The sequence below is a fragment of the Xiphophorus couchianus genome, chromosome 21, assembly GCF_001444195.1.
Source record: "Xiphophorus couchianus chromosome 21, X_couchianus-1.0, whole genome shotgun sequence".
NCBI classification, from domain to species: Eukaryota; Metazoa; Chordata; class Actinopteri; order Cyprinodontiformes; family Poeciliidae; genus Xiphophorus; species Xiphophorus couchianus.
In genome coordinates, this window is record NC_040248.1 from 1,026,540 (window position 1) to 1,049,451 (window position 22,912).

A 22,912-nucleotide genomic window follows, 5' to 3' on the forward strand; every position below is an offset into this window, starting at 1 on the left:
CGGTTGGACGATAAATCGGTGCACCTCTGATTGAACGTCTGTGTTTCCAGCTGCGGCGTTTCTGGCTGCTGAGGTTCTGGTTCTGGTTCTGGTTCTGATTCTGGTCTCTTCAGTCGACCTACAGATCAGTAGAGATGGAGAAAAAAAAGTTTCTCTTCAAAAACTCAAAAATAAATTTTAAATGTGTTTAATTCCAACGTCTCTGATCCTGTCAGGATAAAAATTACTGGACAATAAATTATCCCAGAAGTTCTTGTGATAAACGAGAATATTTTTATTTTCACACCATTTTCAAGTAATATGATGCTAATGGCATATTAATAATACTAATACTAATAATAATGCAAGAATATATTCTCAAAGATCAATAAACTTTAAATTTCAATGAGCATTTAACACTGGAACTGGAAAACATTTTAAATATCCAAAATAAATAAACAAAACAACAAATAAAATGAACAAAATTGTAGAGTTAAGATCTAAAAACCCAACTGAAACTTTTATCCTCCAGTTTTTGGTAGAAAGAGAAATCGATAAATCATGATTATTGATCTGTTTTAATGCAGTTCACATATAATATATATATAACATATACTATAACCACCAAATATTGATGTAAATATTTTTTTATTTGAGTAAAAACCAGACGTCTAAACTAACTAAACTTACCGTAATTCTGGTCATTTAGGTTGTAGAATTTTAAATAAACTGATGGAAAACTGATAATATTTCAGTGTTTTAGACAAATATTCTAATTGTGTCTTTTCCTCGTCAGTGAAATCATTTAATCTGAATCTCTAGAACCGTTTGAACAGATTCTGAATCAAATCAAACGGCTGAGATTCTGATTTCTGCAGATCTGCTGTGATGAATCTGTTTTTATGGGACGAATCAGAGCAGCAGCTGGTTTCTGCTGGAGCTGCAGAGTTCTGCTCCTCTTCCTGTTTCTGTTCTGGATCGGTTCTGCAGGAGTTCCTCCGGCCCGCTCCGATGTTCTGACCCAAAAACACAGAGCCACAGCCAGAGGAGCGGATGTTCAGGAAGCACGAAATTCCCAAACCAGGAAACACCGGAAGCATTTCAGCATCTGATGGAGATAATAACTAGATCCAAAAGTAACTTTATGATCCTGAAAACGGCTCGACTTCAGGAGAGGAGCAGCTTCTTATTTCCTCTTCCTCCTCTTCCTCTTCCTTTCCTCTTCCTCCTCTTCCTCTTCCTCCTCCTCTTCCTCCTCTTCCTGGTTCTGATCAGCCTGAAGTTTCTCCGTCTCTCCGTCCGTCAGCGGATCGTAACGACTCTCAGAGTTCGCAGCAATAACTCGACTCCTCTCAGCTGCTGGCTTAATGCTCTGATGGAGATTTAATAATGAGGCTGATACACACACACACACACACACACACACACACACACACACACACACACACACACACACACCCCTCCTCCTCCACAGGTTTACTCTGACCCGACTGAAGAAATGCACCTGAACACCTGAAAGTCAGGATGACTGCAGCGTTCCGTTCATCTGATTTATCCTGTTAGAAACGCTCCGATTGTGATCCGGAGATGTGTGTGTGTGTGTGTGTGCGCGCGTGTGTGTGTGCGCGTGTGTTTTCCTTTGTGGGACATGCAGTGCTTCACCCTGAGATGAAAAAATCTAATTAAAGTTAAAGTTTGTCTGAAGAAAAGAACATGAACAACAAAAGAGGAAAAATAATTTAAAGCAAATAAAAAAGAGAAAATAAGAAACAAGATCAGGATCCATGGAAACACGTCGCGTTGCAGAACGACGTTATGCAACAACGATGAGAATTATAGAAACTTTCAAAAAGGGAAAATAAAAAACAAAGAACAAAGAAAAATCTGAAAATTCAGATGAAACAGAAAAACTTTAGAGAAAATAGTAAAAATGGAAGAGAAACGGCAAAGAGAGAAATAAATGAAGAAAAAAGATAAAAATAAAAAGAGGAAAGCAGAAACCACAGAAGAAGAATGGAGGATAGGAGGACCAGAGCAGCAGAAGAAGAACAGGGTGTACTTACTTTCCACCCAGGCTGAACTCTCACCAGGAGGTTCTCAGAACCAGAACGTCGGTCTGGACTGGTTTCACTGGGATGGGCCGCTGCGTCCAGCGTTGCCATGGCGACTCAGCAGCAGCAGGTCGTCGCCGCTGTAGGTGGGTCCCATCGGGCCCGACGGAGGTTCTGAGGCGCAGCAGATGTTCAGCTGCTGCTGCTCATGACAAACGAGCCGCTGAACAGATTCTGCTGAGTCGGCGCTTCACCTGCAGCACACCTGGTACCACAAACTCTTCCTCTTCCTCCTCTTCCTCTCGTCAGACGTGCGCAGCTCCAGCTGGACTCACTGGTTCTCTGAACCCGGCAGCTCCACAGGATTCTGGTTCTGAGTCCGGATGGGTTTGTTCTGAACATTTAACCTCAGTGGAACCGACCCGGTTTGCCTCAGACTGAGATCCAGTTTGGGTCCGCTGAGTTTCTGTAGAGGAAGACCGGTTCTGGGTCGGTTCTGACCTGGAGATGAGCTGATAGAAACAGGAAGGAGTCAAAGAACTGTTTCAGATCTATGAAGAACTTCAGTTCAGTTCTGTTCAGTTCAACTGAATACAGTTCAGTTTTGGGTTGGAATTGGTTCAGCTCCGTTCAGTTTGATTCACTTTAATTTCATTTAGTTCACTGCTTTAACAGATTCAGTTCTTTTTAATTGATTCAGTTCTTTTGAACAGATTCAGTTCACTGCTTTAACAGATTCAGTTCTTTTGAACAGATTCAGTTCTTTTTAATCGATTCAGCTGAAGCAGAGGTGAATGACTTTTATCAAATTAAATTCTGATTTTTGAGAACAGAGAAGAATCATGAGGTTTTGCTCAGTGAACTCTGGATCCATCTGAACAGAACCGAACCATTAGAACCTCTTTACATGTGATCCATGTTCCTCCCAGCTCTCCCAGTTTGTCTCTGTCTGCCTCCTCTGCTTTACTGGGACTCCCTCCGCCCCTCCTGGGGATTTCCCAGGAGGCTTTGCTCTCGGCGGTTTGTTGAGATGCATTGGATCGACCCGACCCGGCCTGGCTCCCCCTGGATCCGCCGCGGCGCCGTTTCCAGGACAGCAGCAGGTTTACTGAAGGAGAATTGAAGTTTCCAGTAAAACCATGAAGCGTCTCTCTGCTGGTCCAGTAAACGTTGTTTATGATGGAAACCAGACAGACGGACGGAAACCACCATTAAAACCAATTCAGTTTATTTCAGCTCATTGACCGATGTGAACAGAGGTAAATGATGAGTGTGTGTGTGTGTGTGTGTGTGTGTGTGTGTGTGTGTGTGTGTGTGTGTGTGTGGTCGAGCTAAACGAGGAGCTAAGGTGGCTCCAGAACCGGACCGTTCCCCCGTACAGACGGTTCTTTCTGCCACCAAACAGAAACCGATCCGCTGCTGATCCTGAACTTTCTTCTCCTTTTCTCTCATCGACTGAAAACTATTTATTATTATTATCATGATTTAATGAGACAATTAGTCATAAAAATGTTTAAAACTTCCTCTCACACCTTACCTTCAGTCTGACTCTCCTGGAACCTGACAGATTCTAACCCAGATAAAACCCTGGGTGGTTTTTGTTGCTGGATTGGATTTATTAGAGTCACAGAAACTTGTTTTCTAAAACCAGAAACTCCAGAAATGATGTCAGGTAAAATAACTGAAGCCTGTATGAAACTGACTCGTTCTGCAAACTCTGTAATTAAATATCCAAAGAACTTCAATATTGTGAAAAGGAAGAGGAGGAAAAGGACGGTTCTCCTCTAAGGGTTTGTTTTTACCAGCCCTGCTGAGTCGTTTAATCTGATTCCAGTCCGTTTGTCTAGAAGGTCCGGTTCATTTGTGAAGGCTGATGGAACCTCGGACTTTGTTTAGATGAAGTGAACTCTGGTTCGGTTTGAATGTGAATGCCAAGCGGACCGGAGCCCGCTCCAAAAGCAGGAAGTGAACTACAGCGCAGGGCATTCTGGGTAAATCCACCCAAAGCTAATGTGTTAGCCTAGCGCTAGCAGCAGAAATGGTTCCTGATCTTCAGCCAAAGACTAAAGAAAAATCCTCCAACACTAAAATCTGACGCCTCCATCTTGTTTCCATCTGGTGAAGAAGGAAGTTGCTCTCAGTGTCTTCAGAGGTTTTTGTGTCGTTTCCTTCAGTGGTTCTTGGTGCAGCGCCCCCACAGGCCAGGAGGGGAACAGGTTGGTCTGGGTCAGAACCACAGCAGCTGGAGGTGGAGCAGATGTTCCAGTAGAACCGGGTCGACCGGACCATACTAACATGTCAGTCATATAATCACTCTTTAGGTTCTCGGTTCTGATTCGGTTCAGTTGGATCGCGGTTCTGAGTCGGGACTGGATCTTTAGTGAAGTAACTTCTGGTTCAGTTTGAGTTTTAGCCTGACTTTACATCTTACCTGGATCTGTTACCATGGCGACTAGAGCTTTTTCTCAACACCTGTCCTCAGTTCCTCAGGTCTGACAGCAGAACAGAGGAACTTTGTTCTCATGGTTAATTCTCATGACTGAAGCTACAACCCGCGGTTTGCTAACATCTTAGTCTTTCTGCTGCCCCCAAGTGGCCAAACCTGGAATTAAAGCTGTTTTCCTTGTAATGAGTTGCTAAGGAGGAAACGGTCTGCTGGTTCTGCAGTCGCTCCCGTCAGAGTCCGGGTTCTGACCACTGGACAGCAGGAAGGTCATTGGTCAGTACCGCAGGTTGCCATGTTAGCCAATCAGAATCATTGATCTATTGGTGGTGGATTACACAGCCAATCAGACGCCAGCGATTTGGGTCAGGGGACCTTTGACAGCAACAGAGATCAGTATCACACACAACGACAACAAACATGGCACCAGCTGGGATCAATACACACACACACACACACACACACACACACACACACACAGAAATAATGCATCTCCTGTTTGAGGATAATTATTCTACCATCAGAAACTTCAGATCAGATCTCTGAACATATTTAGAGCTGCAAATGACACACAGCAGGAAATGATGTTACTCTAAAACAAAACACTTTTATTCTCAGTTTTTGGTTTTAAAATGAAGAAAAACTTTAAAGTATTTTATTTTGCTGGATGTTGATTTTTATTTGAAATATTAATGAGAATACAAATAGATTTAAAACCTGCTGCTGTTACATCCAGTGTAATTATTAAACTGCTAAAACCTGAATTTGTTATTATACGTATAGTTAAAACTATTATCTGGTTTATCACTTGTGGAGCTGCAGGAAGTGAAGGAAACGTGGAGCGAGTTCAGTCGGTTCCTGGTGTCGGTTATTGACCCAGTGGCCCGGTTTCCAGCAGCTGCTGGTTGCTAGGGAACCACCATCCAGCCGCAGGGTTGATGCTTCATCAGCTCCATGTCAGGATTATGAATGAATCAGACATTTTGTTTTATTTCTGTTTGGTTTTCTACATCACTTCCTGTTCCTTCGCTTCTTCTGGTTCTACTTTAAACTGGTTGATTAAACCACTGAGATGTAACCGGTGATGGGACGTGTTTCGGGTCAGAACCGGCTCTGACTCCGCCCCCTCTGCTCTGTCTGCAGCTGCTGAACCTCTTCCTGGCTCTGCTCCTCAGCAGCTTCAGCTCCGACAACCTCTCCGCCCCAGATGAAGACGGGGAGATGAACAACCTCCAGATCGCCATCCACCGGATCACTCTGGGCCTGGCCTGGTGCCGCCGACAGGTACTGCTGGTCCCGACCTGGTTCTGACCCGCTGGTTCTGACCTGTTGGTCTTGACCTGGTTCTGACCCGGTGGGTCTGGGGTTCTAGGTGGTGGACTTCTTCAACGGGAACCTGAAGCGGCGGCGGCAGAAACGAAAAGAGGCCAAAGCCATGATGAAGCTGAAACGGCTGAGCACCGTTCACACTGAGGCCAACGGCGCCGTCATCGGTAACACACCCACACCCACACACACACGCACACACACACACACACGCACACACACACACGCACACACACACACACACACACACACAGAGAGTTTGGGTTTATCTGGACAGAACCAGAACCAGAACCTGTCTGTTCCAGGCCGCCATGTGGAGAAGTACGTGGTTCCGGAGGACGACAGCTACATGACCAACCCCAACCTGACCATCAGCGTTCCCATCGCCCCCGGAGAATCCGACGTGGAGTTTCCGGAGGAAGAGGAGGAGGAGGAAGAGGAGGAAGGTCAGGAGGAGCAGAGCGAGGGGTCCGAGGGAGACGAGGAGAGAGAGGAGGAGGTGAGGACCCGACCCGACCTAATAACTGCAGATAAACAATAAAACTGTAAAATCTCTGAACTTCCTGGTTTGCATGAACTGCTGATAATCAGACAGTTTTCTGACGTCGGTCTGGAGGATGAATCTGTTTCACCAAACTCTGGTTACAGCCACAACTTCAGCCAGAGGCTTTAAATCGGGGAACATTTCTCCATCTGAAGTGATCAGTCGGATCATTTCCTAATTTCTCTTCATTGCTGCTGAGTTCAGCTTCACCAGATCAGAGATCAGGAACCGAAATCAGATTTTTATCAAAAGTTCAGTCAAATCTGAGGATCTGCTGGAAGGAGGAAACATGGTGTGTGTTCCTGGAAACATGGTGTGTGTTCCTGGAAACATGCTGTGTGTTCCTGGAAACATGGTGTGTCTTCCTGGAAACATGGTGTGTGTTCCTGGAAACATGCTGTGTGTTCCTGGAAACATGGTGTGTCTTCCTGGAAACATGGTGTGTGTTCCTGGAAACATGGTGTGTGTTCCTGGAAACATGGTGTGTGTTCCTGGAAACATGGTGTGTGTTCCTGGAAACATGGTGTGTCTTCCTGGAAACATGGTGTGTCTTCCTGGAAACATGGTGGGTGTTCCTGGAAACATGGTGTGTGTTCCAGGAAACGCGGTGTGTGTTCCTACTGGGTGTGTGTAGCAGCGACGCAGCAGGAAGTGTGTGTGTTCCTAACAGGAAGTGACTGATTTGTGTCGTGCACGTGTCACTATGAGCGTGCACGTGACCTGTGCTGACTCAGTCTGGGTCCGTCGGGTCCGGCAGGATGTTCTGGTTCAGGTGGTTTCTGCAGGATTTCAGCTGTTTGGATGTAAATCCAGGGCCGGTTCTGGTCCAGTTCTGGTCCGGTCCGGTTCTGATCCGGTCCGGTCTAACTCCTGGTCGGATCTCGCTGTGGCAGCTCCTCAGAGGTTCTGCAGCTGCAGCGGCCCGGTGTTCCAGCGTCATCAGAACCTATTATTGTTCCTGCAGAGGATAAGTGAAGGCAGGTTCTCCAGCTGCTCCGTTCGGGTCCAGGCCCGGAAAGTTCTGACACGCAGATTCTTCACGCCGCGTCGCTGGATCAGCACCCTGAGGGTGAAAAATGCTCTGAGACGGTGAGCGCTGGCCCGGTTCTGACCCAGATAGGCAGGTGAGCGGCGCTGCTGCTGGAGGGGATGAGTCAGCGGCCCGGTTCAGCTGTGGTTCCGACTGCGGTAGCGGGTCCGCTGAGCGAGCAGAGCGTCGGCCATCTGGATGTCGGTTCTGATGGGTTCTGGTCAGAGTTACGGTCCGATTCCGTTGTTTCAATAGTTTGATGATTTTTATTTTAGATTGGACTGAAGCAGAAACGCAGATCAGGTTCTACAGGTCCAAACCCAGCAGAACCAAACCCATCAGAACCAAACCAACCAGAACCAAACCCAGCAGAACCAAACCCAGCAGAACCAAACCCATCAGAACCAAACCAACCAGAACCAAACCCAGCAGAACCAAACCCAGTAGAACCAAACAGAACCACTCTCCAGAACTTTTTCTGTGAAATAAGAGCCGGAACATGAGAACCCAGCAGGTTCTGTCCCGGTTTGGACCCGACCCGCCGTGTTTCTGCACCTGGAAGTGACTCAGTGAGGCTGTGATGACCCTTGACCTCTGCAGAGACCAGCAGGTGTCAGCAGTGGCAGGTGGAGGCTTTGATTCGTCTCTGAGAGAAACATCAAAACCACCAGAACAGAGAAACCCAAACTGTTACAGAACCAGAACCAGAACTCAGTAAATATGATACAAACAGAACCAAAACGGTAAAACAGATTTTCATTTCAGGGAATTTTTCTTTTCCTCAAAAGAATAAAAACATTTTTATCCAGTTTTCTCATAAATATATTTAAATATTTTATATTTATTAATATTTTTTAAATTCTCCTTCATCTGGAATCTGAACTGGATCTGCAACAAAAAACTAAATACATTTTATTTTTTCTTCATAGTTTTAAATAATTGAGACATAAATAAACTGGACCAGTTCTTCAAACGGACCCGGTTCTGTCTGGCAGGTTCTGTTTGGTTCAGATTCTGGGTCTAACTGCTGTTTCCTCTCGGTGTTGTTCGGTTCCGGACCGTTTTGCCTCCATCCGTCTCTGAGCTCCTGCTCGTTTTTTCTTCTTCTCTGTTTTTTCTTCTTCTTCTGTGGTTTAGATGAACGATGTCCCGTTTTCTGTCTCTCTAAGCAGAAAACGTCCCGCTGACTGATGTTGGTCTGTCCTTGTTAGCGCTGCTCTGTGCCTTTAAGTAAAGATGAATGACTGTGTGGGGAAATAAGCATCTGTTACCATGGCGACGGATAATGAAACAAGAGCGGTGAAGACGCCTGGCTGCGTTTTTACCCAAGGACAAAAGGATCGGAGTTATTCTAACATGTTTGATGGTCAGAGCAGAGCAGGAGGCTCCGCCCACCACGCTGGGAGACGACGCAGCGTTTATAACTGTTAATCAATAATCAATCACTTCCTGTTTGACCCGACACACAGGAACAGCCTTCTACTGCCCTCTACAAAACGGGAAAACAGCTGCTGCAGTAAATTCATTGGGTTTATAGTCAGAACCGGATCCAGGACCGGATCAGGTCAGATGGTTCTGGTGGAAACAGGATGAATATGTAGAAAAGCTCCTCCGTGAAGCACGGCGGAGGCCGGTGATGCTGTGGACATGGTAGCAGAGATTAGGATAAATTATAACCTCATGTCTGGTTTTGTTCTCCCTGCGGCTCCATGAGGCAGAATTGTTCTGAGTCTCGGCCCGGTTTGACGGCTTAACAACCAGGAGAACTTTAAGGCTGCAGTCCCACCAGGTCCGCTTCGACCCACTTCAACCCAACTCCAGTCCATTTAGAAAGTCCGGTCCGGTTGGTGAGGTGTGAACGCTAAGCTAACTAATGTTTACCGGACCATCAGCAGGAAAACACAATAAATAAGGTTCCAGGTTCTTATGTATTTCATATGAGCTGGTTGCTCTCTGTTTGGGTCGACCCGCAGAACTCCGGTTCCTCTGGTTCCTTCGGTTCCTTCGGTTCTGTCCCTGAACCAGGCCGGTTCTCCATTTTCTTGCAACTCGGATCCATAAACTGAAATACATTTAAACTCCTCATTACAGACGTCAGCTGTCAGCAGGCTGCATTATCCACCCTGGGTCTGCTCGTCTCTGGGAGCGTGTGTGTCAGAGATTAGAGAGAGAGAGAGGGTGTGTGTGTGTGTGTGTGTGTGTGTGTGTGTGTGTGTTTGGCTTCACCTCTGCCTGCGTTTGTGTCCAAGGCTGCTGGCATTTGTCACAGTCGCTGCTCTCTGTTCTCAGGCTCTGAATGTATTCATGAGTGGCTGTTGACTCAGGTAGTTAGCTCACCTGTTCACACACACACACACACACACACACACACACACACCCACACACACACACACACACACACACACACACCCGTTTCTACCGTTTCTTTGTCCAGACAAAAGACAGACCGTCCAGATTTCTCTCCCTCCGTCCTCAGCAGAAACTCATCCCTCCATCGTCTCTTTGTGGAGTTAAACTCCCATGATGCTCAGCAAACTGGGACCTTTAAAGTCAGCTGGGATTGATGTAGAGGGGGGTTGGGGGGTTTCCTGTCGTCCTGGTTTTAAGTGAACAGACGGTGGTTTTCCTGCGTTTTGGAAGCTGAAGGTTTGGTTCTGTTGCTGCCAGGAATCCTGCCGGTTCTGAACGGTTCTGACTCATTCTGCAGAGAAACAAAGAGACTCTGGGCACAAAAACAGGATAAAAAGTTTAGAACAAAATAGTGAAGATAATTCAGGCTGGAGGCTGGAGGCAGGCCGGCTTCCTGAACACGGTAGAAACCGGGTCTACCCGGTCCTGACCCGATCTGGACCGAGTCCTGACCCGATCAGCTCATCACATGGTTGTTTCTGGTTTCTTTAGCAGAAAGAAGAAATCAGCCTATCAGAGGGCAGCACAGTGGACCTGAGGAAGCCTGGCGAGGAAGAGGACGAGTACTCAGAGCTGGCCGAAGAGGCCATGGACCCGGACAACTGCTTCCCTGACGGTAGGAACCGGCCCAGTTCTGCAGAACTCACACCCACCTGGTCATGGCGGTCCGATTGGACTGAAGTTTTCACCCTGAAACATTTTGACAGTCAGTCACATTAACAAGCTGCTGCAGTTCAATTCTCACAAAATCAACAAGCTTTTTCATCATTTGCATAAATGTGAGTTTATTGCAGATTTTATGCAAAACAGATCAAACACATCGAGTTTAAATCATCCTGACTCCCACCAGCAGGAGGCAGTGTTTCCTGCTGCCTCATCCTCACTAAATGTCGCGTTAAAGTTTGTCATCGATGTGGCGACGAATGAAATTTACTGTCGGACATAAGATCTCAAAATTCCTTTCAGATACAAAGAAGGTCACAAAGTCAGTGAGTTTAATTAGAAAATAATCACAAAATCCTGACGGGGCTGAGTTATGTTTCCATCCAGCTGAATTTTTAAAATGTCACAAAAATAAGAAACCAAATAAATTAGATTTGTTTGGACAGAATCAGTCAGATTACACTAAGCAGAAATTCATCAGGTGTTGGTGCTTTGCTCCGTAACAAACAGGAAGTCGAGGCTAACTAGCATGGACCGTTGTTGTCCAGAGTGACGAGACCAACATGGACTGAACGGATTCCTTCACTTCCTCCTCTGTATTTGATAAAACCACAGAGACTATGAATCTAAAACTGAGCAGAAAATCAACGACATCGTTCACAACTTCTCCTGCTGTTCACTGATTGGTCGGAATCTACTGGAGGAATCCAAGTGAATGGGAGAAAACCCAGACTGAGCAGTGAGGTGAGATTTGAATCCAGTGGAATAATGAAGGCTAAGGCTAAGCTAACATGGACCAAACATCTCAGAAAACCAGAGATGATCCTCCAGTCTGAGGTTTTTATTTCTGCCTTCATCTTTTTCAGAAAAGCCAAAAATCACAAGAAGTTTTATTTTTTATTTATTGTTATCATCAACCGTTAACATTTCAAAATGTCTCTGATGATTCTTCTATGATTGAAGACAACATAATAAATGTAGGTTGATTCTTTTCTTATCATTAATGTGATCTCTAAATGTCTCTTTTATGTGAATTTTTTGCCTCTTTCAAATATTTTCTGGAGGATTTGGGATCCATTCGGTTGGAAACAGAAAAACCTTTTGGGTTATTGTTGTCTACTCCAGTTTTATATTTTACTGGAGGAGCAGCGAGGAGCCCAGAATTACAGATATTAATCAACAATAAGCTGCGTTGGCGTTTGAGAATCCAGGACAAACAGATGAAACTAAAACAAACTCCACACAGAAAAGTTGCTGCAAATCCTCAGAGAGCGATGAGTTTTCCATTATTCCGTCTGTGAAGGTGTATCCCCGCGCGTTCCTCCGGCTCCTCTAACCTTCAGCACATCCCACCCCCCACTACCACCACCCACTTGGCCCAAAACTCTCACAGCAGATTTATGACTGTGTTCCTACTAACCCAGGTGAGAAGCAAACACCTTGGCACTTCCTGACTCAGCCGCTTTCCTCCAGCAGACATTTGTCTCAGACGCAGGAAGCAAGAGACACGCTGAGAGGTAACCGCTGTAACAACAACCAGTAAACCTGATGGATGACCTTCTGCCACAGCCTAAGCAAAGGTCACTGCTGTTTCTACGCAGACGATCTGCTGCTGTTAGCCACCGACAGGAAGTCAAAGTCTGACCTCTGATACAAGAACGGTTATTTTGTCTTTGGCTTTTTCTTTCTCTACTGAGGGATGAACACATGAATAATAACCAGCTGAGATCAACTGCAGCTTCTCCTCTGTTTGGTGATGAAGGTGAAGCTGCAGCCATCAGATGGTTTATAACCTTTACTGAGGTAAAGTTTGAAAATGTTACCGTTATTCACAACATTCATGCAGAAAATGGACAGAAAGTAACCTGGGGTAATCTTCAGGTGTGACTGCTCTACCTCTACACACACACACACACCCACACCTACACACACACACCCACGCAAACACACACACACACACCCGCACACACACACACACACACACACACACACACACCCTTCAGTGATTGCTCTAGCATCTTGTGTGTGAAGACGAAGGTATGAAGGGAATTTTGTGGAACATGAAGTCATATATCGACAGAATAATTTTCAATAAAAAACCTTTTTGGCTGCTAAGTTACTGAATAAATATACATATGAGCTGATTTTAATCTTCAGGTTGTTCAGCCATCAGACTGGAGCAAAGAGTTTCAGGAAGTCCTGATCATTTATGGAGCTTCTTTAGAAATATGGATGCTAACATTAGCATTAGCTGCTACATGTTAGCATTGAGATGCTATTTTAGGCTAGCATTGCTTCGCTGACAGGCTAACTCCTTTTAGCACAACTTGAACCCAACAGCAGTCTTTTCCATCGTCCAATCAGATCGTCTAGCAGCAGGAATTAGAACCGTTTCGTCCTCCATCGCTGTTAGCAGAGTTAGCTTGAGCGTCAGATTTACGGTCGTACCAGAAACGTGTGAATACAAAAGTTCCAGCTCGGGACTTTTGTATGGAAAAAAAAAATGCGACTAATTGGATTAAAATTTTTAACACGTTAATCAAAACCTGGTTTTATTTAAACTTTGTCTTTTCATTTGAACTTTTTCACATTTTATCACAGATTTGAACCAACATAGAAATTATCATCTTTAATAATTCATAAAATCTGTAACAAATTCCAATACATAGCGGTTCACATGCATTTGTATCCATCCCCCTTTCAGTCTGACACCCATAAATAAAACCCAGAGCAACCAGTTCAGTCATTAATCAGAGGACGGACCAGCAGCAGACCCACCAGAACCAGAACCTGCAGCTTGTTGTTCTATGTTAGATCTGCTGAATCCTACCAATCAGCTCCAACTCTTTGTTTCTTTGGTTCGGTTTCCTCTGGGTTCTGTTTCTGTTCTGCTTCTGTTGCTCCAGCCCGTTTTTAGGAAGCTGACAAACATCGTGATGTAAAGATGGCGACAGACTCCAGCCGCGGTCGTCCGCTGCCTAATTACCCAGATTACATCATCACTTCCTGCCCAGCTTGCGGATGTTCAGTTTGTTCTGCAGTCACATGACGGTTTCCCTGACCACATCCCCCCCGCTTGGCCCGATACTTTCACACTAGATTTATGGTTTTCTTGTGACGGCCCAGGTGAAAAGCAAACACCTTGTTTCCTTCCTGACTCAGCCGCTTTCCTCCCGGAGCGCGGAGATTTGTCAGCGTGGATCGGATCCACGCAGCAGCAGCAGCAGCAGCAGTCGCTGCAGCCACTCGGGGAAGTTTGTGGATAAATCCCAGCTCCTGAGTGACCACACTGCGATAAAAACTCAACATATTCAGGAATTTAGATGAGCCTCTCAAGCTTATTACTCATAAAAACCCCTGAGAGGAAGAAACAATGAGGACAGCCAGCTGGAAAACCCTCAGTGAAGAACAAACTGAGCCGAACACCTGCAGAACCTCCATCACCGGCACCGAGGTGCAGCTCTCTAACCTGGATTCATCCAGCAGGACCAGCTGGTTCTGAACGCTCACGCTGCGCTGGAGGGACCAATCAGATGCAGGAACACAGCGGTCACTTCCTGATTTAATCACAAACTCATTAAAACCTGGTTAAACAGAAACAACCAAAGTCTGATCAGAAACAAGCCGACGTCATAAACATGACTTAATGCTGAGCATTTAATACAAATATTAAACACAGAAGTTCTCTAGTAATACCTCAGACATGAACAAACTTTTATAAAATGCTGAACGTTTAACATGATGGATATATTTTACTCTCTGACTGACATGCATTATCTTAATGCTTCATCTTATCAATTTCTTACCTGTTGGATTCATATCTACATGAATTAAAAAATATGGAGTTAATCATGAATATCATGACCGTCCTTCAGTACCACTGCGACCCCTCAGGGGCCGCGGCCCTCATGTTGAAGCCCTCTGATCTAAACAGCATCATTTAGAAAGATGCTGGTTTACTTTATGTTGCACAAACGCAGCAACAAATCACTTTAAAACTACAAATAAAAAAATTAGCATGTTCTAAAACTAAACTTAAAAATGACTGATATTTACATGAATATATAAAACCAGATCCTATAACTTGCTGAATAGTTTTCTGTAGGTTTGTTTTGTTTTATTTCAAGTGTATTAAAATATTTGTAGTAGAAACTAAACCACAAGCTTTTGTGTTTTTGCAGATTGATTTATGTATTTAAATCTAATTAAAGATGGAAAACAGGATCAAACCAGTTAGATATGAACTGTAACTAAAAATGATTCATTTAATTTCAGAACTAAAGTGAAACGTTTTCCTGCAGCTTCTCGGCTTTAAAAGCAGGATGTGGATCTTGGATCATCTTCCTCTTTGTTTTAACGTTAATGTTTCCTTCAGCCTCGGTTTCGGCTCCAGGACTCGGAGCTGAAGCTGTGAATCGCAGCCAGCAGTCGGACGCATAAAAAGGTCAGAAGCATAAAACTGAGCGGAGGCAGGAATAAAAGCGCTCCTCCTCACGCCGGGTGGAGCTGCCAAGCAGCAGATGTTGTTTGAGTTTGATTCATTTAGAAGATGGATCGTCCATCAGCTCCGTCCCAACGCCACGCCGTCTCCCTGATTCAGCACAGTCCTTCGCAGCAGGCGGACGTTTGTCACCGGCGGGACTCGGATCGGCCGCCGGAGCGCCGACAGGAAGAGCGGGGGGGTCGGCTCTGCGCCGCGTCTCCGACTCATTTGTTTCAGCTGAAACGGCGAAGAAACGCAGAGGAAGGATGAGGGATGGAGGAGATGTTTGGATCTACCTGCTGGAGCTGAAAGGACAGCAGCTTCATGTTCCGTCTCGCTGGCACCAACTGATCCGGACCTCCAGCGAGCAGCTGGGCTGAGTCAGCGCTGGCCGCTCAGACTGGACCAGTAGCACCAGTCTGCTGACTCAGCGCTGCTCCTGCAGGCAACTGGCTGCAGGAGGAGGCCAGGAAGAGTCTGGCAGCTGCTGGAACAGCTGGGGGTTAAACATCCAGGGAGCAGTTTGGGTTTGAGCCACAGAACCGGCGCAGACCTGTGGTCCGCCAGTCCTTATGTCGGGTCTGATCATCAACACCCTGGAATCATCAGAACATCAAGACAAAAACGCCAAACAAACGTCCATCCAGGTGATACAGACCGAACTGCGTCCTGCTTCCAAACGTCTGGTGGACGAAGAGACGGAAGTGAGACGATGATCCTCCGGATCCGACCCGCTGCTGCTAACCCGACCCGAAGGAGGAAGAACCAACCACCTGGGAGGGGTCAAAGGTCATCCATTGTTCTCCAGAGAAATCTCTATCTACAGGCCTCAGTTAGCAGGTCTAAGGTTAAAGGTCGTGACCCTGAACCAGTCTGGCTGCCCCCATCTTTCTAGAAACAAGATGGCTGCCCGACTGCGGTCAGCAGCAGGATGGGGACGAGACTCCTGGGACGATGTCCACCGGACTGATGGGACCAGAGGACAGATGTTGGACCAGAGGACAGATGTTGGACCAGAGGACAGATGTTGGACCAGGCACGGTGGGGGAGGGTCATGCTGTGGGCTTGTTCTATAAGCTCCTTCCAGCCTCTAATTCCTCCTACAGCTAAAGCTGGGTCCAAACACAGCTGCAACAGCACCAAGCTGTTCCTCTGGCCTAGTCAAAGTCCAGACCTCAGCCTGAGCAGAACCAAATATTTTCAAATCTCAATGAACAGAACCAATTCTTGACGGATTCCGAGTCTGATGAGGTCCGACTGTCCGACCAGAATCAGAACGTTTATGGTCAGAAGAACGCCGAGATTTTTTTCAGTCCAAACGGACATGAAGACTGACGAGTTTCTGGACCTGCCGGGTCTGATGGAGGTTCTGGACTTGCTGGGTCTGATGGAGGTTCTGGACTTGCTGGGTCTGATGGAGGTTCTGGACTTGCTGGGTCTGATGGAGGTTCTGGAGCTGCTGGGTCATTAGTGGACTGTGGTGTGATCGGTCCAGAGTTCTGTTAACTCAGGAGGAAATTAGCTTTCATGTCTTTTATTCTTGCTGGATGCATAAACAAACCTCTGGCCACTAGGTGGCAGCACTGCTGAAGCTAATCAACAGGTTCAGCAGTAGAAGAAGTCACAGCCTTTCACTCAGAACTCACATTTGGAAGATTTTGTTCTCGTTTTGGAGAATCACCAACCAGGAGTCGAGTTTAAAGCCACACCGCTAGCATGGCTATCATGCGCTGAATGCTAACAATTAAAAACGCCACAACTTGGCTTGAAGCAGCCGATGGAAACAGCTGCTGATGTTCTGGACTTCCTGTTCTTGCAGCTCAAGTCCAGAACTGTTGGACAGAACCACAGAGTCCAGTTGATTCCTGTTTTCATCAGGATCTGCTCAGTCAGTACAGTTGACCAACATGAGGCTCTAGCAGCCAGTATGGACCCGTGGTTCCTCCACTGAGGACCTCCTGGTTCTACTGGGTCAGATTACTTTCTCTCCATGAAACCGGGCTGATCAGTGGAAGGTCCGGTCCGTATTCCCCTGAGAGCTCTGCGTTATATTTAGCCGTTTAGCTGAAAGCCCATCGGAACCGCTGAGCTCTGCTAGCTGCCAGATGGCGCAGGAGCGCTGACCTTTTCCAAAGGGAAGTTTGGGTTTTTCAGCCTGCAGGACGTTATGTAAGCCTGGAGCTCAGCTGTGGCGGTTCTACCTCCTGCTCATCCGGGTCCACATCTCACAGCTAACAGATCCAAAAACAGATTATCAGACGTTCCCCCAACATGGCCATCTTTGTTTCTAACAGGGTGTTCCAGTCCACTTTCTGTGTCTCAGTGACTGTGTGTGGTCCGGTCAGAACCAGCAGCGTTTCTCCCTGCGGCTCCCCCTAGCTGTCAGGAAGACAGAGAGCACGCCGGCGCTCCTTCGCTCATTATTATTTATCGCGCTACACAAAGCAGAAGGTCGTCCCGCCAGGAGGAGCCGAGCGCCGACGAGCCGGAGACGCTGGGCAGAAAGACGGAGGTCACCGATCAGCAAACCTCCGCCTGCAGCTCCAGGAGGAAACTCCATCAGCTGGAGGGAGGAACAGAACCGCTGACCCGGGCCGACCTCTCTAACACTCATGTTCAGATTGACATGCTGGATTCTGATCGTGGTGGTTCTGGATGACAGAACCACAGGAAGCTATAGATCTACCATCTACAGACCTGCTCAGTAAAAACCAAACACTGCTGCCGACAGAAAGCAGAACCACTCACAACTTTTTCAGTTTGTCAGAAAAAGAGCAGCAGAAGAAAATGTTTCCTGCAGGTTTCAGATAAATGTCCTCATTAGACGGAAACATTTGATGACCGACAGCAGAAGAAGAAAACACGATGAGTTAAAACAAACTCAAAGGTTTTTCTGAAATGTTGTTGGTTCCAAACCCACCGACATCCCAAAACGTTTTCATCCACATGGAAACAAAAAAATCTATTTTTACTCCCCAGACCTGCAGGTTCTCCTGTTACCAAGACATTCTGTTGGTTGGACACCAGGTGGCAGTAATCACCACAAACAGGTCCTTTAAAAGTCTCCAAGTCACAGAACTAAGTTAAAACAAGTCAAAATTCATTATTAATAATGTATCAGAAGTTAAAAACAGACGTCTCTCCTGTTAAATCAACTTGATGAATTTTAATTTCTGAGTTTAAAAACATTTTAGTTTAATTTAGTTTTCAAGGTTAATGTTTGTTTTTGAGTTAAATTAGCTTCAAATGTTTTACAGAATATGAAACAATTTGCTTTGTTAAATCTATTATGTAGTCTATATTTTATAAAATCGATGAAACAGTTTTTGGTTTTGTTTCTGCAGGAATTATTCTAATTAAACCAGATTTGTGCTGCAGGTTAAACTAACTGAACAGTAGTTGATATTTATGGCGACCCGGTCGCCTGAGTCGTTCTGGGTCTTTATTCTGGAGGAACCGCTGCGGTTCGCCGGATTAAATCCTTCCTGTCAATAATAAAGAGCTTTCCTTCTCCACACGTGCCACTGCTGAGGCAGATAAAGCTGAAAAATGGGAATTTTAATTTCCACCTCCGCTGCAGTTCCAACAAATGTCTGTGCTGCCCTTTTTTCCCTTTCACTGCGCTCGTCACTGAGCTAGAAGTAAAATGTGCAAAGGGAAGACTTTTCTTTAGCGTTCCTCCGGAGGAGAAAGGAAACCACAGAGGAGGTCGTTTTCTATTCACTCCTCCATCAGCAGGTTGCTGCTTCAGCCTCACTTTCTTCCTGTAGAAACGTATTTTTATCAGGCACACAGCAGGGCAGCAAAGCCCTGAATTCAAACCCAGGCAGTCATTATTTCACCTGAGAGCCGCAGCTCAGCCTCCTCCAGCCAGACGGAGCAGTTTAACCCTCTGATCAGCGCCGACACGCCGCGCCACGTTAGCCGCCTCATTAGCCGTCTAAATGCCAGCTCATTGGTTAATGTTGTGATGCCCACAGAGTGGGAGTGGGACTGTTTCTGCCTCGGTGGGCAGAGTGGAGCCTCCTGTTTTCAGTGGGACTGGAAGGTCTCAGGTGGAGCCTGCTGAGTCCGGCTGCCGCTGTGCCCTCGAGCAACGGAACCACGCGCCTCCTGGAAAACGTCTCTGCTGTTTCTCTGGAAAACTGCACAGATAAACCGTCTGAAAGTTTCTGAGTGGCAGATCTGAACATGGAAAGTCAGAGAATTAAATTTCAAATGAGAAGCAAATGAAGCCGTTTCTAATCTGAGAACACCTCGGAGTGTGAGGTCACGACCCCGCTGCATTATGCATCTGGATGCTGCTGCGCTCCGGCCTGCAGCCTGTCTTATGTAACCTCTGCACAGTTCAAGCACTGAGCCGCAGCACCAACGGCACAAAACACAGCCATCGATCAGCGAAGCTTTACTGAAAAGATTTTACCACCAAGGAGGAAAATGATTACAAAAAACTAGAATATTAACTATTTCTGCCTGTTAATCTAAGTTTATACATATAAATATTAATAAATGAAGAAGATGAAAAACTAAACATGGTTTGGATCGTTTGCCTGATTAAAGGAATCGAGTTTGTAAAATTATTTTGTTCTCTGTTGAATGAAACAAACAAAAACTATTTTATTCAGTAACTAGAACATGAACTCACTGAACTCCAAGTTTAATGAATTAAATCAAATGTTTCTGTTTCTCAGAAAACGTCTCTGGATAGATGTGGTTTTGTTCACATAAAAAAAGTTTTTTATCTGTTTTTATGTAATTTTTATCTAATTAGAAATAAAAAGTGTTGATCTTAACGAACTTCCTGAGCTGATGGACTTTATTAGTTGTGGCCTCCAAACGGCGGCTGGTTGCATTTTGGCCTCTTTTCATCTAAAGTGACTGAAGACCTGAGCTGTGAGAGGAACCGGGTCGGGTGGAACCGACCCGATAAACTCACTGTGTGTTACTGAAACACACAGCAGCTTTAATAAAATATAAATATATGACCAAATATTATATTCAGATGGATGGATGGATGGATGGATGGATGGATGGTTGGATGGATGGATAGTGGTTGGATGTAATGCGGCCCAGTCTGACATTTTGCCTGAAAACCTTTGACTTCCTGTAACTCCAGGTCCAGCAGCCGTTCAGAGCCGTTTCCTTGGCAACGGCATTTTATCAGAGTAAACATAAAGCAGCAGCCGGTCTGCAGCAGCCGGTCTGCTGATGGTCATTCAGCAACGTTTTCTGGGTGGTGTTAATAGCAGATTAATAGCAGATCAATAGCAGATCAATGCTTCGATCAGCAGAGCTGCGTCTGGCCCATCAGGTGATCCAACGAGGCGTTTAGATCTGCGTTCAGTCCGTTTATTAGAGCCCGTTTCAGTCCAGCTCAGGGGGTTTCCTAACTCTGCCCAGGTTGGATTACAGCTCGCTTGTTCTCATTGGATTACCAGCTGACAGATCAGGAAGAGCCTATTAGTCTCCATGGAAGCAGAAAGCCGGGTAATCAGAGCTGTAATTACAGAGACAGGCAGACGCTGCAATCAGAGCGGAGAGGAGCAGCTCCAATCATCATCTTCAGCCCGTCCGTCACAGGAAGCCAGTCATTCACCAAAATATGGCTCCCTCCCCTCGGAGCGTCCAGGGAGCGTCTGTCCTTAAAAGGTCGCGATGCTGACCGACCTGAAACATCTGCACGGATCCGCTCAGCATCTCCTGCCAACTGCAACACTTCTAAAATATACCACTTCCTGTTTTTGGAGCGCTCTCCGGTCCGCTTGGCGTTCACATTCAAACCGAACCAGAGTTCACTTCAACCGAACCCAGACCGAGGTCAGAGGTCAATTAGTATTCATACCTCACCAACTGGACCGTACTTTGACTAGGCAAGCGGCCTGGAGTTGGATTAAAGCGGACTGGGAATGAAGCTGGACTCCAGTGAGGTTCCCTAACGCCGCTAAAGGTCAGAGTCTGGGTCAGACTGAGGTTTGGTTCCTGATCCGACTCCGGAGCAGAAAGAGGTTTCAGTCTCTGATTAACTGAACCTCAGTGTTTGGGTTCACATTATTACTAACTCACTCATGATGGAGGAGGATCAGGGAGGCGTCCCTCAGGGCTCCGTCCTCCAGCAGCTGTCGTTCCTAATCTCATGTCCGTTCTCGTCTTCACGTGTCGCCTTGTCGAGTTTTTCCAGCCTCATCCTCTCACTCTCTGGGCGTCCTTCCTGTCAGCTCCGACTCCATCATCGTTCCGGCCCGCGGGCCTCTCGGCACCACTCAGCAATCACTCTCTCCCATCCTGACTCTGAGTTTCATGTCGTCCTGGATATTGTTTTTGACACATCGATCAGATCTGGTTAAAAACCAGCTTTCAGACGCGGCCGGCCGGTGGGAGTGAAACCCGAGCCTCGTTATCAGCACAGTGACCATCGCTGCTTCGCTTCCAGCCTCCATCAGCCGCGTCTATCAAGATCAGCCGTTATTCTCCAGAGCTTCAGACGGCTGATCGATGCGTTGCTTTCAGACGGCTAGATTATATCGACGCAGAGCAAAGTGGGACTAAATAAAAAGTCGATATGGGAAACTTTTAAAGTTTATTTCTCAGATTTTTCCTCCTGATCTGCGATCTTGTTTCTGCTCCATCGGGTACTGATTACTGTTTGGAAGAGACGTGATTAAGACAAACATCGAACGTGTTTTTGTGTCGGGTTCAGCGTCCTGCCGTCAGTTAAGCTCAGAAAACGAGGAGAAAGTTGATGAGATCTGCAATCTGCTGCATTCGTGGCTCCGTTACGTCCAAACACACACAGGGAGAACCTGGAGCTCAACATCTGTCTCAGAGTCACACGTTACGCAAGAACAGCAAACATTTTCACTCAGAAACCAGGATTCCTGCTCTGGTTCCTGGACTTCACTTAAAATAAGACAAAACTAAACTAGGAGTAACTTCACTAACATATGGGATCTTGTTTTATGTAAATAGTTACTTAATATGGATGAAAAACTATCAGATCCTCTTACACATGATTTCATTTATGACAAGATGTTTGTACCATGTAAAAGGAAAACAGAAAATACATTTTAAGAATTTATTGACGTAAAACAAACTTCTGTATTTTGCTGAAAAGTTACTTTAAGTTCTTTGGTTATTTTTGAAGTATATGAAGATATTTGTACTAGAAAGGAACCAGAGTTCCTCGGTGAGTTTTAGTGTTTTTCAGCCGGTCTGAACTCTTTCTGTCTGGATGAGCTGCTGCTCCAGCGCCCTGCAGCCAGGCACCACCAGGGACTCAAACTCACACATTTTATGCCATTAAAGGAAGAATCAGAGCCGAGGTGAGAGCAGTTGCTCCTGTGTGGTTTCTAACGGGACCTGGGGGGAAAGCGGACGGATTGTCTCAGGTCCTGAAGCTTTGGGTTGAAGCTGAACTTCCTGACCTGACCTGGTTCTGCTTCCTGCCGCCTGCAGTGTGCGTGTCCCGGTTCCAGTGCTGCGACATCGACACCACGGCGGGTCTGGGCCAGATGTGGTGGAGAACGAGGAAGACCTGCTACCAGATCGTAGAGCACAGCTGGTTCGAGTCCTTCATCATCTTCATGATCCTTCTCAGCTCGGGAGCTCTGGTCAGCGGCCGCCATCTTGGTCCTGTTGTACAATGTGTTCAATTTGACTTGACCTTTCGCCCCTGTGGCCTCTCTGTCGCCCCCTACAGGCCTTCGAGGACATCTACATCGAGCAGAGAAGGGTCGTCAAGGTGGTGCTCGAATATGCTGACAAGATCTTCACCTACATCTTCATCTTAGAGATGATGCTCAAATGGCTCGCCTACGGCTTCAAGAAGTACTTCACCAACTACTGGTGCTGGTTGGACTTCCTCATCGTCGATGTAAGACATCCGCCTGCCTGGTTTACCGCTGTGTATGTGTGTGTGTGTGTGTGTGTGTGTGTGTGAGACATCCATGAAAACAGGACAGCAGGGAAGGAGTGTGCTGTTTTCTGG

At 46.2% G+C, this 22,912-nt stretch overlaps 1 protein-coding gene across 2 annotated transcripts in view; it reads left to right on the plus strand.

The window, feature by feature from the left end:
- Positions 1-22,912, plus strand: part of LOC114136410 (sodium channel protein type 4 subunit alpha-like) — a 116,184-nt gene that overhangs the window by 73,045 nt on the left and 20,227 nt on the right. For both annotated transcript variants that reach the window (XM_028004293.1, XM_028004294.1), the window contains exons 20-25: positions 5,617-5,757; positions 5,846-5,966; positions 6,105-6,298; positions 10,275-10,398; positions 22,381-22,535; positions 22,625-22,798. In XM_028004293.1, coding sequence (XP_027860094.1) covers positions 5,617-5,757; positions 5,846-5,966; positions 6,105-6,298; positions 10,275-10,398; positions 22,381-22,535; positions 22,625-22,798 — 909 coding nt within the window. The remainder of the gene's footprint in view (positions 1-5,616; positions 5,758-5,845; positions 5,967-6,104; positions 6,299-10,274; positions 10,399-22,380; positions 22,536-22,624; positions 22,799-22,912) is intronic.